We start from the raw sequence: 18,111 nt of genomic DNA, 5'->3' as shown, positions 1-18,111 counted from the left end.
TAATCACGCCACTGGCCTTGCGCCGTTCTCCCGCCGCCCTCACTCGTCCTGCTCGCCACAGTTAACATGATAAATGGCGACTGTAGAACGCAAAAGCCAAATCCTGGACATTTTGGGCGATCTTGAAACACATTTTTGGGCAGACTCATCACAGAGACTCACATCCTAGACTTGTTGTTTAACTACTGCACTCTGTTACTGGTAGGCGTGGCCTCCTAGTGCAGCGAAGCAAATTGCATTATGGGAGTTGTTGTCTTTCATCCACATAAGCCAAAAGTACATTTTCTGGCTTTTCTTAGTCTAGAAAGCTCATAATTTCACATTTCTTCTACATAAATGACCCATTTTAAATACACATTCATCTTTCCAGAGGTGAAGTATCCCTTTAATTTTAACTGTTTACTGATCTATTGTAGGAAATCAATGTAACATTTTCAATTGTGATGATACTCAGGAAACAGCACTTGTTGTGTGAGGTTGCTTAACATATGTTACAAATATAAAAACTCCACATTTTGAATTTTTATAGACTGCATGTTGTTAACTGAGTTTCTTTTGTATGCGCTGCAGTCATTTGTTTAGATTTCTCCCCGAGAGGCTGCACTTGCCTCAACAGCGCAACCTTGTTACTGTCAGTAATACATTTATTATCCACTATTGATTGCAACTTACAATAAATATAATGAAATCAGAATCATTCTTTCATCTTAGTCATACCCTAGTTATTTTTTGTTGTTATTGATCTTCTACTCAGGCTACTTGTCCGGTCAGGCAAGTAAAATTCTCTTTTACTTATCCTTTCAAAAAAGACAAGTGTTAATGTTGAGCCCTTTATAGGATACTTTATTAGGATACTTTGGTGAATAGAAAGTTCAAAAGAACATAATTTCTTTAAAAATATTTTTTTGTTACATTATAAATGTCTTTACAGTCACTTTTGATCAGTTTAATGAATCCTTGCTCAATAATAGTTTTGATTAAAATTTTTTTTGTAGAAATGGAAGAGTACTTCTGAAAATAATGTGAATCACTCACTTTGAATGATAATTTGCAAAATTGCTACCATATGACTTGGGTCCCTTTTTTAATATACGTTTAACCATCTTTTAGATTGTCCACATCAGCATCATGTGACATCTCCATTACAGCCTTATTCGGATGAAAGTCAGATTTCTGATCAGATCGTTTCGCTATTTATAGTATCTGTATACACTACTCCAGTTTTATATACACATAGAAAGAGTGGAAAAGAAGCAGAGAAAAACTAGAAAAAAGGATTCCTTTTGAGCCTGTAAACTTATCCGCTTAAAAGCCTGTAAACAACTCAGTAACACTGGATTTAGAGTAAATGGAGACGGGATGCAATGACAGTCACCCCTAACGAGACCGTCAAGGAAAACATAAACCCAAATCCACTTCAGCGCTTCCTTTTCCTGTAAGAGACACGTTTGTTTCCTGTTTCCCATAGATTCAAAATAGATGTGAGGTTCCGTTTCCCAGAGATGTTCACAAATCCTTATCACTGGAGTCCAAGTCAAGTTTGAAGTCTTTATCACTGGAGTCCGATTCAAGTCTGAAGACTTTATCACTAGAGTCTGATTCAAGTCTGAAGTCTTTATCAGTGCAGTCCGAGTCAAGTCTGAAGTCTTTATTACTAGAGTCTGATTCAAGTCTGAAGACTTTATCACTAGAGTCTGATTCAAGTCTGAAGTCTTTATCACTGGAGTCCGAGTCAAGTCTGAAGTCTTTATCACTGGAGTCTGATTCAAGTCTGAAGTCTTTATCACTGGAGTCTGATTTAAGTCTGTAGTCTTTATCGCTGGAGTCCAAGCCAAGTTTGAAGTCTTTATCACTGGAGTCCGATTCAAGTCTGAATACTTTATCACTGGAATCCGAGTCAAGTCTGAAGTCTTTATCACTGGAGTCTGATTCAAGTCTGTAGTCTTTATCACTGGAGTCCGAGTCAAGTCTGAAGTCCTTATCACTGGAGTCCAAGCCAAGTTTGAAGTCTTTATCACTGGAGTCTGATTCAAGTCTGTAGTCTTTATCACTGGAGTCCGAGTCAAGTCTGAAGTCCATATCACTGGAGTCCAAGCCAAGTTTGAAGTCTTTATCACTGGAGTCCGATTCAAGTCTGAAGACTTTATCACTGGAGTCCGAGTCAAGTCTGAAGTCTTTATCACTGGAGTCCGAGTCAAGTCTGAAGACTTTATCACTAGAGTCCGATTCAAGTCTGAAGTCTTTATCACTGGAGTCCAAGTCAAGTCTGTAGTCTTTATCACTGGAGTCCAAGTCAAGTCTGAAGTCTTTATCACTGGAGTCCGAGTCAAGTCTGAAGTCTTTATCACTGGAGTCCGAGTCAGGTCTGAAGTCTTTATCACTGGAGTCCGAGTCAAGTCTGTAGTCTTTATCACTGGAGTCCGAGTCAAGTCTGAAGTCTTTATCACTGGAGTCCGAGTCAAGTCTGTAGTCTTTATCACTGGAGTCCGAGTCAAGTCTGTAGTCTTTATCACTGGAGTCCGAGTCAGGTCTGAAGTCTTTATCACTGGAGTCCGAGTCAAATCTGAAGTCTTTATCACTGGAGTCCGATTCAAGTCTGAAGTCTTTATCACTGGAGTCCGATTCAAGTCTGAAGTCTTTATCACTTGAGTCCAAGTCAAGTCTGTAGTCTTTATCACTGGAGTCCGAGTCAGGTCTGAAGTCTTTATCACTGGAGTCCGAGTCAAATCTGAAGTCTTTATCACTGGAGTCCAAGTCAAGTCTGAAGTCTTTATCACTGGAGTCCGATTCAAGTCTGAAGTCTTTATCACTTGAGTCCGAGTCAAGTCTGAAGTCTTTATCACTGGAGTCTGATTCAAGCCTGAAGTCTTTATCACTGGAGTCCGAGTCAGGTCTGAAGTCTTTATCACTGGAGTCCGATTCAAGTCTGAAGTCTTTATCACTTGAGTCCGAGTCAAGTCTGTAGTCTTTATCACTGGAGTCCGAGTCAAGTCTGAAGTCTTTATCACTGGAGTCCGAGTCAAATCTGAAGTCTTTATCACTGGAGTCTGATTCAAGCCTGAAGTCTTTATCACTGGAGTCCGAGTCAGGTCTGAAGTCTTTATCACTGGAGTCCGAGTCAAGTCTGTAGTCTTTATCACTGGAGTCCGAGTCAGGTCTGAAGTCTTTATCACTGGAGTCCGAGTCAAGTCTGAAGTCTTTATCACTGGAGTCCGAGTCAAGTCTGTAGTCTTTATCACTGGAGTCTGAGTCAGGTCTGAAGTCTTATCACTGGAGTCCGAGTCTGGTCTGAAGTCTTATCACTGGAGTCCGAGTCAAGTCTGAAGTCTTTATCACTGGAGTCCGAGTCAAGTCTAAAGTCTTTATCACTGGAGTCCGAGTCAGGTCTGAAGTCTTATCACTGGAGTCCGAGTCAAGTCTGTAGTCTTTATCACTGGAGTCCGAGTCAAGTCTGAAGTCTTATCACTGGAGTCCAAGTCAGGTCTGTAGTCTTTATCACTGGAGTCCGAGTCAAGTCTGAAGTCTTATCACTGGAGTCCGAGTCAAGTCTGAAGTCTTTATCACTGAAGTCCGAGTCAAGTCTGAAGACTTTTTCACTAGAGTCCGATTCAAGTCTGAAGTCTTTATCACTGGAGTCCAAGTCAAGTCTGTAGTCTTTATCACTGGAGTCCAAGTCAAGTCTGAAGTCTTTATCACTGGAGTCCGAGTCAAGTCTGAAGTCTTTATCACTGGAGTCCGAGTCAAGTCTGAAGTCTTTATCACTGGAGTCCGAGTCAAGTCTGTAGTCTTTATCACTGGAGTCCGAGTCAAGTCTGAAGTCTTTATCACTGGAGTCCGAGTCAAGTCTGTAGTCTTTATCACTGGAGTCCGAGTCAAGTCTGTAGTCTTTATCACTGGAGTCCGAGTCAGGTCTGAAGTCTTTATCACTGGAGTCCGAGTCAAATCTGAAGTCTTTATCACTGGAGTCCGATTCAAGTCTGAAGTCTTTATCACTGCAGTCCGATTCAAGTCTGAAGTCTTTATCACTTGAGTCCAAGTCAAGTCTGTAGTCTTTATCACTGGAGTCCGAGTCAGGTCTGAAGTCTTTATCACTGGAGTCCGAGTCAAATCTGAAGTCTTTATCACTGGAGTCCAAGTCAAGTCTGAAGTCTTTATCACTGGAGTCCGATTCAAGTCTGAAGTCTTTATCACTTGAGTCCGAGTCAAGTCTGAAGTCTTTATCACTGGAGTCTGATTCAAGCCTGAAGTCTTTATCACTGGAGTCCGAGTCAGGTCCAAAGTCTTTATCACTGGAGTCCGATTCAAGTCTGAAGTCTTTATCACTTGAGTCCGAGTCAAGTCTGTAGTCTTTATCACTGGAGTCCGATTCAAGTCTGAAGTCTTTATCACTGGAGTCCGATTCAAGTCTGTAGTCTTTATCACTGGAGTCCGAGTCAAGTCTGTAGTCTTTATCACTGGAGTCCGAGTCAAGTCTGTAGTCTTTATCACTGGAGTCCGAGTCAAGTCTGTAGTCTTTATCACTGGAGTCCGAGTCAAATCTGAAGTCTTTATCACTGGAGTCTGATTCAAGTCTGAAGTCTTTATCACTGGAGTCCGAGTCAGGTCTGAAGTCTTTATCACTGGAGTCCGAGTCAAGTCTGAAGTCTTTATCACTGGAGTCCGAGTCAAGTCTGAAGTCTTATCACTGGAGTCCGAGTCAAGTCTGAAGTCTTTATCACTGGAGTCCGAGTCAAGTCTGTAGTCTTTATCACTGGAGTCCGAGTCAGGTCTGAAGTCTTATCCCTGGAGTCCGAGTCTGGTCTGAAGTCTTATCACTGGAGTCCGAGTCAAGTCTGAAGTCTTTATCACTGGAGTCCGAGTCAAGTCTGAAGTCTTTATCACTGGAGTCCGAGTCAGGTCTGAAGTCTTATCACTGGAGTCCGAGTCAAGTCTGAAGTCTTATCACTGGAGTCCGAGTCAGGTCTGAAGTCTTATCACTGGAGTCCAAGTCAGGTCTGTAGTCTTTATCACTGGAGTCCGAGTCAGGTCTGAAGTCTTATCACTGGAGTCCGATTCAAGTCTGAAGTCTTTATCACTGGAGTCCGAGTCAGGTCTGAAGTCTTATCACTGGAGTCCGAGTCAGGTCTGTAGTCTTTATCACTGGAGTCCACAGTGATAAAGTGCAGATGCAGTAAGGCATCACCAAATACAAAGATATTTAACTTCACACCTGTTTTTGATGCGTAGTTTCACTCCTCCGCTGCATCTGCCATCTCTGGAAGGACTTAGAGGACGGCGTTCAGAACAGCAGGGACCTGGACAACACTCTCTACAAACACAAACAGAAGTTTAGGTTAGAAATTTACTCAATAAAATCGCAAGCAATTAAAGTGATCGTATCGTGGAAAACAGAACAGCTTTTTTTCAAAATAAAACAAAACATGATAAAATGTCCGTAACTAATCAAAACTTCCTGCTCAGTTCAGCCAGAACATCTTTAAACTTGTTCAAATTTTGTCAAAAATTATCATGATTATGACATCACAACCATGAGCTCATTAAGTTAAAAAACGGTAAAAAAAAATCTCAATACGCCTGCATGGTATATGAATGCTCCCCAAGAAATGCATGCGATGGACATGACTAAACAGGGCTTGACTAGTTGAATGTGAAAATATGTAATTTTGTACATCCCTAGTCTAGACAGTATAATCTCATTGGTTACTTTGCAGATGATGCGTGTCTGTTTGTCTTTAGATTATATATTTTTGGAATTTGGAGAATCAATGTTGGTCAGAGAGTCAAAGAACTCATTTAAAAGTTCACGTGAGTGTATTGTGTGTGCATGTTTGGGATTGACTCAGTTCAGAAGCTCTGTTGTAGTGGCTGTATTTGACAAAGGAGGCACCGGCCGGTCCATTCACCACATGCTCACATGGACGTCATACACAGAGAGTTTCTATTACCCTGAAGGACAGTATATAGTGAAGCCAAGTCTACTGCACACTGCTCTGAAGTAAAAGTATTATACACATCTCATATTAGTTTTATTTCATATACATATAAACGCATTTATATTTATCATAATAGATAAATAGATAGGTAAATAGATGGATTTCATCTTCCTTCTTATTGTTATTATTATCACTAGCTATGTTTCCATCCATCTATTTTTATCCACCTTTTGAGATATCATAAAAAAAAAAATTGAATAGATGGAAAGGCCAAGATGCGCATAAAATCTAAACATGCACATAAAAAAAAAAACGTATGCGCTTTTATGCGATAAGAAGACCTGCACATTGCTTTATGAAACACATTTATCGAATAAATTCCTCGATGCACAACAAAAAACTCCTGTGACTTAACAGAGGATGTGACGACTGAACTATCCAGGGGACTAGGGCTGCGCAATACATCAAAATATGCATATCGCAACATGAACAAGAGAGAAAATCACTCCCTGCTCTCGACTGAATAACTTTTGTAGCTTTAATAATTATTGAATCCATACAGTGAAGACTAAGCAGCGTTTTATTTTTACTTTTTATTGTTCAGTTTCTGTTGTTACCTAAACCATAATGTAGGCCTACCTGAAACCATAAACCCAGTGGTTTTAACACCGATGTTAAAATAACATGTATTAATCTACAGTAAAACACTGCTGTTAACTTTCAGAAGGTGTAGCGATGCTTTCTTCTGACATAAACAATATGAAACATTGTAGGTTATATATAAATATAATTTAAGTTTATTTTACACACTTTAAGCATTATCGTATCGGATATCGGATTATTTAATTAGAGTTATTGCATATCGCATTTTTCTTTCCTGTAGGCCTACAGTGGACCAATCGCATCGCACGGCATCTCAAATGTATAGTCATTTTGAAATGCCTGAGCTAAAGTTTGTCATCAAAATGATTTGGTTTAATTTCCTCCATTCTTACACACCAGGCATCCGCCTCCGAACACAAGAAAATAACATGATAGCTTTTATTGCGTTTTGTCTGCATGCTCTGAGACACAAGTCATTTATGATGATGTAAGGAAACAGATTTATAGTTTCTTCCCCAATTGCAGCAACTTCCATTTTTATTAGATATTTTGGGCCGATTTTCCAGGAAGTGATGATTTTGTTCTTTTGAACACATGGAATGGAAAACCTTCTTTATTCACAAATGTATTAAGCGATATTCCAATTTTGCACACAAGTTAAATTCACAACTTTAAATGGAAACATAGCTATTGTTGAAAACAGTTATGCTGCTTATTTTTGTGGAAAATAATAAAACAATTCCAGGATTCTTTGATTAACAGAAATTTCAAAAGAACAGCATTGGATTCCTTTTTATTAATAATTAATTAATTAATTAATTAATAATAATTATTATTATATATTTTAAATGGTTATGAATGTTATTTTATGGGTCTCGTGTTAGGATGGGAGGGTGTTTATTTACTTATTTATTTTCACTTTATGAAAACCTTGCCCTGTAAATAATAATAAAAATAGGTTCAGAAAAAAAAGAACAGCATTTATTAGAAATAAAAATATTTTGTAACATTATAAATGTTTCACTGTTGCATTTGATCAGTTTAATGCATCCTTGCTGAAAACAAGTATTAATATCTTTCTAAACAGAACAAAACATATCTTTATTTTCTTTTTTTTATAAACTGAATGCTTATTTATTGTAAAAAAAAAATATTGCAAAGCATTTTGTGTGGTAAGTGCTTTAAGACCATTTCATACGCTGCAACTACAAGAGCTTAGACAGCAAAACAGCAGCTCTCCTCCCATCTCACTGAGGAATAGTGCGAGAGAAACACACGTAATGTTGACACAGCATTCCTATAGTTAGAGACTGTGTCATCACTCCCTTTTTAAAGGCTTTTTGAAAGGTTTAACACACAGCTAATAAAAGACAACACAAATATGCTCCAAACAAACCCAACATAAACGTTCAATTATAGAGACATTTCAGTCTAAAAACAAAAAGCAGAAATTCTCACTCAAAACCAAAACCAGTATGAACCACCTTAAAATCAGTATGACTTTCTTTCTTTCTAGCACTGGACATGAAAAAAAAAAAAAGAGAAATGTAATATGATTGATTGTGTGAATAGAGCAGCTTTGACATTCTGCTATAGATAAAATTTGCATCAACATGAGCATGAGAGAATGCTATCCCTTTAAAAGTGAACAGCATTCACATACCTGTTTTAAATGTTCTTTCGTTTTTAAAGCTTGATTTATCCCTCTCTTTTCAAAAGGGTGTGATTGGCCCGACTGCTGAAAGTATGCATTGGCTCGGAGTCGTTTCAGAAAAGACATTAATTATTTCTCTATTAATCAGTTCAAGTGGCCTGTGAAATGTAGGGATATTTATTAGAGCGCCGAGTCTTGATATAACATCTCTGATCAACACATTAACAATCCGTGATTTAGTTCCCAGCGTCTGCATCTCTAAACTCCTCTGTTCAAATGCCCCAGCATTCCTTGCATACCTGCCCCCTGGAGGACCTTAGTGATCACCATAGAGACATGACCACCATGCAACTTCCTGAAAAACCACAATGCTGCTCAGAGATACACCTACGTTCAAAAGCCGTTCGGGGATGCATAAAAGTTCTTCTGAACTTTCTATTCATCAAACAAATATGTAGGGACCACACATAGTCACATTTGAGGATGGGCTCTTTTGATTTTTGGACAGTAAGGGTCATGAATTTTTTCATGAGTGTTGAGAAATGAGGAAAATTACTCTCACAAACCAGTGAATACACGGAGGAGTTCAAATTCCACATGGCTGTTGTTGTCTGTGTGTGTGTGTGTATAAATATTCCATGCCACCCACATGCTTGACCCTTTCCTCACAGATCTGACCTCTTCTCTTGTTTATATGCGTCTCGAGTGAAACGCACCCAACCACAACATCAATCAGCCACGCAATAATAAACGCTGAGTACAGCCGAACTCTTCGCAGAGCACAAGATGAACAAGCGGGTTACTGAACAGGGACAGTCGCTTAGAGGGGGGTCGAAGAAGACCACCAGCGCTCGTCCCACCCTGGCCTATCATAAGACTGGAAGATCAGAGGTACCTAAAACGTTGCCAAAAACCCTTTTGGGGGTTCGTTAAACATCTTAGTATTGTTGTTCGGATGAAACTTTTTCTCCACTGATTTTTGCAGAGAACTACATGGAAATCTGCAGAATAGATTGCAAACATGGTAAACATGGTTATTTATGTCTGAACATTTCAGCAATTAAAATGGGAATAGTCTGTACATCAGATATACTGCACATCTGCAGGTGCATATATATATATATACACACACACAGTATATACACTCACCTAAAGGATTATTAGGAACACCTGTTCAATTTCTCATTAATGCAATTATCTAATCAACCAATCACATGGCAGTTGCTTCAACGCTTGGTGATTAGGGCTGGAATGATTAGGGATGCATCGATTAATCTAACGATTCATTTTCCCAGTCCGATTCAACTTTGATTCGATTATCTCCCCATTAATTGACTAATAGCAATTTATACATGTTGATTTACATACACACATTCCTTAACATTGCAATATATGTTTATTGCTCTTAAAATTACAAAATAAAAGACTATTCAAGTGCAAAGTAATGCATTCTTAGTCAGAGGTAGCATTCAATAAAACCTTGAAGCCTTGAAAACACATAGGCCTAGCTTACTGAAAAAAGTGCAATCTGTCACAACACATTAAATAACCACAAAATAGGTCTATTTATGGTTTAATTTTCTTTGACTGGACAAATTTGAAAGTTAAGACTTTATTAAATGTTACCTTCTTGGTTCTGTCTGTTAGCGTGTTGTTAGTGTCCTGTAGTTGTTACCACTGTGCAGGCTAGTGGTGGTGGTGTAATGGTGTGGGGGATGTTTTCTTGGCACACTTTGAGCCTCTTAGGCCCCGTCCACACTACTGCGTTTTCGTTTAAAAACGGAGAATTAAATCGAATACGATTTCTGTCCACACCAGCATTTTCTCTGCGTATTAGAATTGATCTCCGTCCACATTAAAACGACTGAAAAGGCAGATCACGTGACCATTCACCAACACTGGGTATGCGCGTGCCGGTGTAACACGCATGCCCAACTCATGTATTCAGCGCTGCGCTCGTTGTCTTTTGTCTTCCGGTTTGTATTTTCACTGTGATCTTACGTATTTGTGACTGAACGGCTCATTTTAATATCTTCCTGGTCTACTAACAAAATTACAATCCTCATGATAAATTTTGTTAACTTTAAAATAAGAAAATCCACTTCACCAGGTAATTACTCATCGACAGCGATGCCATAGAGATATACAGAGCGAACACGGAAGTTCAAAGACAATTTTCTAAAGATGGCTGCGCACTTGATTGTCTGGCGCATAAGGTCTATACAGCCGGAAACTTACAGCAGTATAGACCTTATGCGTAAAGGGGTCACGATATTGACTTTCTTCTTTTTTTATATATATATGTTCATTAATGTTTTTAATGTTTTTTTCCCCCAAAAAATTGCATTTTTAACATAGAAAATGTTTTGAAAACATTACGCATATAAACCAGCATGAGTTGCACTTTCATCATACTTCAAATCTGACAAACAAAGGGACGTTCCCTTTAAAACATGCCGTTCTCCTTGAACACACCCTTCACCTGAATTTAGGGATCCTGTGAAAGTGTTTAAAGCTAAACCAGCTTGACCCGCTGCAGGAATGCTATTAACAGCTAAGAGAACAAATGCCGAGAGAAAGAACAAAGTAATGAAAGAATTTGTTTTGACAGACGTCACTTGAAGAAAAATGAATGACATAAAAGTCAAATTTAATTTGTTTACATTAATAATGCTGGTATTTGCATGTGCAACTAGAAATCTGACATTAGTGCAGCTCTTGTATATCATCTCTTCAATACAAAGATGATGAGTTGACCTATCAGAGTATCGGATCAGCACAATCAATATAATCTGAAAGTTAATGCAAAACAGTTTTTTTGATTTGCTTTTTACATGAGACAGCCAACCAGAATAGCCTAGCAACTGAATAGCGACACAATAAACAAAACTGGCATCGTGGTGGCAACCCGTGCACAGCATAAACCATTCACATTGGGTCTCATTCACAAAAACGGTACAAAAAGTGTTGAATACTTACAGTGGATTCTCAAAAAGTTTGTGTAAACATGAATTTGTTCTCATAATCAAATTATTCCAAAGAACTATGAAGAAAAATGCAGAATCTATTCAGAAACCATGACAGAATCACTGTAGGGCCAGCTAGTCATTAAATTTAATAATCTGGATTAATCAGCAATTTATAATTTATAAATTATTCAATTTCTAGAAATTGAATAATCTGAATTAATCAGCAATTTATATTAATAATAATAATAATTATTATGATAAAATAACAATCTATTACTTATAATATTTAAATTACTTCAAACTTTCTGATCTTTCTTTCTCAAGCAAGCATAAATGTTGGTCTTCTTGACGAACCTAAACTAGTTATCATATAATCAAAGTAAAATGTAATGCAATTAACCTAACCCTAACAATGATCATAATATGCTGCTATTAATATAATTAAATTTATATATCATTATATTTAACTATCCCAGTGTTACTGTATGGTCACTTAGGTATTTCTTTTTTTTATATATATATATATTTGAAATTGTCTCCTTAATTTAAGTGCAAATTCATGCTTGAAAATGTTTATGCAAAAGTTTTACGCATGGTCAAATGACACAATTTTCATCAGAAAATATGAACATCTTGTTTGCATCTTCTGGGCTGCATGCTGGAAGACAGCGTTTCAGTTCATCTCCCCTGCATGCCTGCCCTCGGTCACTGAACACAACCCCCGAATGAAAGAAAAAACCAGGAACCCGATATCAGCGGAGAACAGGAAGAGACAAAATACTCTGGCAGAGGAAGAGAACAAAGGGATACAGATGAAAATAAGAGATGATAAAAACACATGGAATATTCACTTTGGGGATTAAGTGCTCCTTACACTTTGAAGCCACACCAGAAGTTCAACAAAGCTTTGCTAATAAATTAAGTGACAACCAAACACGCTGACCTTTAGTGACTACCCCAAAAAACAAACACGGTAACCTGACTTAAACTGCATTCTGGATGAACACCTCTTCCTTTATCTCTTCGCTTTATCCTGCATTGGCTCCATCTCTAAGCCTTTCTCTTGCTCTGTGTTTACAGCAGCTTAAAACAACGTAAAATCATAAAAACAATTCTCATTCCTTCATGCCAGACAGGATTAACTTGTGCTTTTCGGAGTATCGTGCTGTTCATTATGCAGTGTTTTGCGTTCTCTCGTCTATGGACAATAAACCTTGTGAATTTTGGATCTAGATGCAGGTGCATTCCAGATGAGTCATACAAACATCAATTATCTACCTTACGCTGCTCCAAACACTGCCATATGTTAATTAAAGCAACAGTCCGTAACCTTTTTGTTTGTTCAAAATGTACAACTTTTATATGATAAGTGAGCACATCATGAATCCATTTGAAAACATAGTTATCTACACTATAAATAAACAGCTACTATAGCTACTAATAAAAAAGCAACACTACTTAAAAGGCACAGTATAACAATTTTGGAATAAAATATCTAAAATCCACTACGAATATTTTGTATATATTTTGTTGACGTGTGTACTTATCTCAAACGTTTCCAACAAAGTTTAAAATCCAAATAAATCCACAATTTCTATCCAATGTAACGGCCCGTGTCATTGTGTCACCTGTCAGTGACATCACAACCGCGTTACCCTCGCCTTCCGGTTTTATTTCAGTAGAACGCTTTAATATATAGTGCTTTATTTAGCGATTTTTAAATAGTTGGAAACATTTGGGATATTGTAAGTATTCAACTAAGCAAAATATATAACATTGGCCTAGTGGTTTTAGGATATTTTACTGCAAAACTCCTGCATATCGTACCTTTAATCACAATAAGCCACGGAAAAGACCCATTAAACTGTCTACCACAGTCAAATAGGAAAAGTAACCCAAAACAGTACACTAGAATCAAATCAAAGCATGTCGGATCGAAATTTGATTTAAAACCGAGAATCGATATGCATCGAATCGTGAGGTACCAAAAAATTCCCACCCCTTAATGTGAATTTAAGTGATCAAACAAAACTGTAACAAAGTTCAAGTTAAGGGAAGAAGGAGGTGGGAACCTGTAAACGTAAATTTAATCATAAAAATAAACAACAAAAATGAAAGGAGTGGCAGCGGCCGTGGCCAGCTGTGGCTAAGACTTTGTTACAGTATTGAAATGGCGACCTCTAGCGGCAAAACTTACATACTGTGCCTTTAAAAGGATGATAAATATTACTTTGTAGCCCTCAATCGGGTCATGGGGTCTATACGACCCAAATAGACTTTTACTTAACAAAAAAAAAAAGGTTCCCTTCATCTCAATGGAACAAGATTTTGTGACTTTTCATACATTATCTATCTATACACACAAAAAAACTGGGCTTGATTCGGTTGTTCTGAAGGTATGTAAAAAAATATGTTTACACTTCTGGTCTTCGGGGTCATTTTGACCCCACATTGAAATGAATGGGAAATGTGGAAAAAAAACTAAATATATTTTCTTCATGTGTCAAAAAATAAATAAATAAAAAAATCCGGCATGAATCTGAAAATTTTTAAATGCAATGTATAATAAATATTATATCATATGCTAATGCTAAAGCTAATGGAGTAGTTGAGGAATTGTGTGGTATATGGATACAAAAGTACTTTATAGCTCCAAAAACACAGCATTAATGAAGAGAAGTAAACAAAACAAATGATATATTATTTATATGATTAAAAATGTATATTTTTTGTACAAATACTCAATCAATTGTTGGGGTCGTATAGACCCCGAAGCCCAGAAGTGTGAACATGAAACAAAGACAATTTGAAGGTTAAAAAGAATAAAAGAGATCAGATTATATACATTTATCTGAACAGTATTTATCAAACACAAAAGCAATGAGAATTACGTATGATGATAACTTGAATGTATGAATTTTGCAACACGGACACTGTTATTAATCGGAACTGAAACAACATTGAACTAAATTGAACTGAATAATTACAACATTAACACTCCTGTTTAACATGAAGGTGCTTTTAAACCAATCTGTATTATATACAGTGCTGTATAAATAAACAAATGCCTTTTACCTTACCAAACACAACCATTAAACCTAGAAACTGAGCTGAAAACACAGTGACGAACATCAGCATTTCATTTATATTCAGTAAATCATTTTTCGCAGTCTATTCAACACAAACTCAAAACAGACAAGCCTTTCATTTGCATATGGAAACAGGGAGTTCACATGCAATTAAACAAAACGACTTTCTCACAGTAACCAAACTCACAGCCATCACACCATGATCTCATTCATTTATGCAATATTAGAGATCTGTTAAATATTCAACCAAACACACCTGGAAGCTTCACTAGTTTCAAGGTTTTGCAAGATCAAGGTTAAACTTAAGAAAACTGCATATTTTTGGATGCTGTAAAAATATGCATCCAAATATGCAGTTTCATCTGACAGCTCACTTAATAGTCATAAAAAGTGACTAATTACATTTTTACGGTACAGATATTCCATGTGATCACAGAATTAATAAGGTCATAAAACAGTAATTAGAAAAATGCGGTTTTAAACAGGTTTCGATTGAGTCACTGCTGTCGCTTGCCAGCTACCTATTTATATCATGATATATAACTGTTGTGTGATTTATTCCAAACAAAGACACATTGTTAGACACAGCAGTAAGATTAGAAACGACTTCTACCCGTTTTAAATGCATGTATGTGAACGGGATTACAGTACCTGTCACGCAGATGGAGTGTCTGTCCCAGCACAGACCTAAACAAACCTGCAGTCACACATCCAAAGCAACAGGAAATAAATCCTAACTTCACTCATTGAGGTTTAAAAGAGACTGGCTCCACATACTAGACACAGACTCCACACTGGTAGGGGAAGAACAACATCTCTCTGTTGCTCGCTCCCAAACACGGGTGACACACATCAGAGGCAAACGACTGCGTCCTCTCAGCCAATCAGAGGAGCCGCAGGGCTGACTGAAAGCCACAGCGGTGATGTCACAGAGCAGGTTCCTCTCGTCCTGCCTTCAGGCTAACTCTCTCTCTCTTTGTTTTTCTTTCCTCTTGTTCGGCCTCTTTCTTTCCCCCCACTTTTCCTCATTGAAGCTCATGCTAATGGACATTTAAATATTTTTACCTGTGGTGACTCAACCAGTTTCACATCTGAGTTCATATCCTCATTTTCACCTTCCATCACAGTTTTAGGGGCTGTTTATATACACTTTATGCATTTTGGCCGTTCATTTACACGGCAACGGTGTTTTTCGGGACCCGCAAATGCAAACTTTTGAAAATGGGTTTCCAAGTGCAAGTTATCCTCTCTGTGGAACTACAAAAATGTAGATTTGTGAAAAAAGTGACTTCATGCACGTGTTAAACGTGTTCAGTCAACAGGCATGCGCAACTAAAACAATGGTGGTCTAGAGGACTGTGTTTGTGCTGCTCAATACAACGTCTGCAACTACTGGCCTGGCAGGGTTAACAACTGGCATAATACTGGGTTTTTAGTTGTTTTCGTTGTAATAATACTTAAAGGGTTAGTTCACCCAAAAATGAAAATTAAGTCATTAATTACTCACCCCCATGCTGTACCAACCCCGTAAGACCTTCGTTCGTCTTCGGAACACAAATGAAGATATTTTTGATTAAATTTGAGAGCTGTATAACTACCACATTGGCTCCTAAAGGACTAAAGGACGCGAATACTTTTTGTGCGAAAAAACAAACAAAAATAACGAGTTTATTCGACTATTTCTTTTCTTCCTTGTAGGCCAGAACGAGACTTCCTTAGATTTCCATGACGCATGCGCGAGAATTGCGATCTGAAGTAGTGTAAGCTGGTGTGAGCAGATCGCAAATCTCGCGCATGCGTCGTGGAAATCTAAGGAAGTCTCGTTCTGGCCTACAAGGAAGAAAAGAAATAGTCGAATAAACTCGTTATTTTTGTTTGTTTTTTCGCACAAAAAGTATTCGCGTCGCTTGATAAACATATAGTTGAGCCACGGTAGTCACTTGGGATATTTAAACATTTTCTTCATTGACTTTTTGGGCCGTCAAGAAGCAGTCCCTTAGGAGCCAATGTGGTAGTTATACAGCTCTCAAATTTAATCAAAAATATCTTCATTTGTGTTCCGAAGACGAACGAAGGTCTTACGGGGTTGGTACAGCATGGGGGTGAGTAATTAATGACTTAATTTTCATTTTTGGGTGAACTAACCCTTTAACGATATTACAATTCTTCCACTATTTTTGATCAAATACATGCAGCAATTATTATGAGTATAAGAGACTTCATAGTGGCACCTCCCTGCCTATATATATTAGGGCTGTCAGTTAAACGCGTTATTAATGGCGTTAACGTAAACCCATTTTAACGGCATCAATTTTTTAATGCATGCGATTAACATTGTAAAACATTGTAGTTTTCTTTCACATGCTTTTGCAACAGGACGCGACATTGGTGCACTATGAAATCCATTTTAATGGCTTGCACCGCGCGAGGACGTTTTGTTGCTTCGCCGATCAAAGCACAAGCGAATCTTGCTAGACCGGAAAACAAAACAACAGGCACGCCGCACACACTCGTTTGGCTTGCGAACCGGCCAAATAGTAGGTTAACGTTACGTTTTGAGAGTATGACGAATGCGAGACACCGAAATGGATGCCAATAAGATTCTGAATGGAAAGTTTACTTTTAAAAAGTTGCAAAATGGTTCCATTGACAAGATCAAAGTATCTGTGTGTTTTGTCGTTGTGAACTGAGCTATCATCATCGCAGCACGTCTAGTCTGAAATACCGCTTGATGATGGCCAAGCACACACACACACACACACAGCTGATGCGAATTCTCCGCCCTCTCGTCAATATCAGGACCTCGTAAGTATTTCTTTTTAACCCTTTTATTGATGGACAGTGTTACATTGTGTGAGAGATTATTTGCTCCAAGTGAGAATTTTTTATTGTGAATTTGAACACAGTATATGCCAATGTTGTTTTCAATTAAAAACATTTGCACAAAGCAAGCCGATCCACTTTTCCATGTTGATAAGAGCATTAAAATGAGAAAAAATAATGGGCCAAAAAGAAATCAAGAGACATTTATAATAGATAAAAATGTGCGATTAATCGCGAGTTAACTATGACATTAATGCGATTAATCGTGATTAAATATTTTAATCATTTGACAGCACTAATATATATATATAAAAGGGCAGGTGGGTGGCAATATCAGGAAAGGCTCTTGAATTGCTCTAACAGGTGGGAATAAGGGAAACCCGTCCTATTCCACACCTGTTTTGAATCCTGCGCCTTGCATCTGTGTGTGGTGAGCTGACCGTCACCATAGAAACATACAAACCTTGACCACCACAAAGCATTCAGTCCAAATTGGGGGGTGGGTGCAAGTGTGCTTGTTTGTGGGTGGAGGAGGGTGTTCAACGCAATGTGTTCAATGGGAGTAAAACGCAATAAACAGCATCTGGGCCTTTTAGCCAACCCCCCCCCCCCCCCTCCCCCCCTTTAAATTAAAGACTGAGATCTTTGCATCAGATGCAGCAGTAATGTGACTAACAATGTGACCTACAGTATCAAGACACAGCATCACGCATATTTTCCCTCGCTGACAGCAAAATGCTGCATGATGCAACAGAATTACAGCTGATTAGAACATATTTAAAGTTAGATAGATAGATAGATAGATAGATAGATAGATAGATAGATAGATAGATAGATAGATAGATAGATAGATAGATAGATAGATAGATAGATAGATAGATAGATAGATAGATAATGCCTTGTGCAAACCCACTACCATTGGGCTCAATTACAGTTTTAGCTCTCTTTCTATTTTTCACTGTTTCTGACAGTCAGGACAAATAAAAGGCCACACAGTAAACACTGTTTGTTTAATTTACAAGCCAGTATCTCTTTTTTTC

At 37.9% G+C, this 18,111-nt stretch overlaps 1 protein-coding gene across 4 annotated transcripts in view; it reads right to left on the bottom strand.

Annotated features, from left to right (window-relative positions):
* The window catches only part of shroom3 (shroom family member 3), a 65,130-nt gene that overhangs the window by 23,474 nt on the left and 23,545 nt on the right, over positions 1 to 18,111 (bottom strand). For 2 of the 4 annotated variants that reach the window (XM_039657416.2, XM_039657418.2), the window contains one exon: positions 5,210 to 5,308. In XM_039657416.2, the coding sequence (XP_039513350.2) occupies positions 5,210 to 5,308 (99 nt within the window). Of the gene's footprint in view, positions 1 to 5,209; positions 5,309 to 8,199; positions 8,219 to 14,899; positions 15,071 to 18,111 lie in introns of those variants that run through there. The other 2 variants (XM_039657419.2, XM_089123974.1) reach the window with 2 other exon arrangements.

Source organism: Pimephales promelas, chromosome 19, assembly GCF_988280905.1.
Source record: "Pimephales promelas chromosome 19, fPimPro1.hap1.1, whole genome shotgun sequence".
In the NCBI taxonomy this organism is placed as follows: Eukaryota; Metazoa; Chordata; class Actinopteri; order Cypriniformes; family Leuciscidae; genus Pimephales; species Pimephales promelas.
Note: the sequence above shows the minus strand (reverse complement) of the source record. Positions and strands in the feature narration are given on the sequence as shown.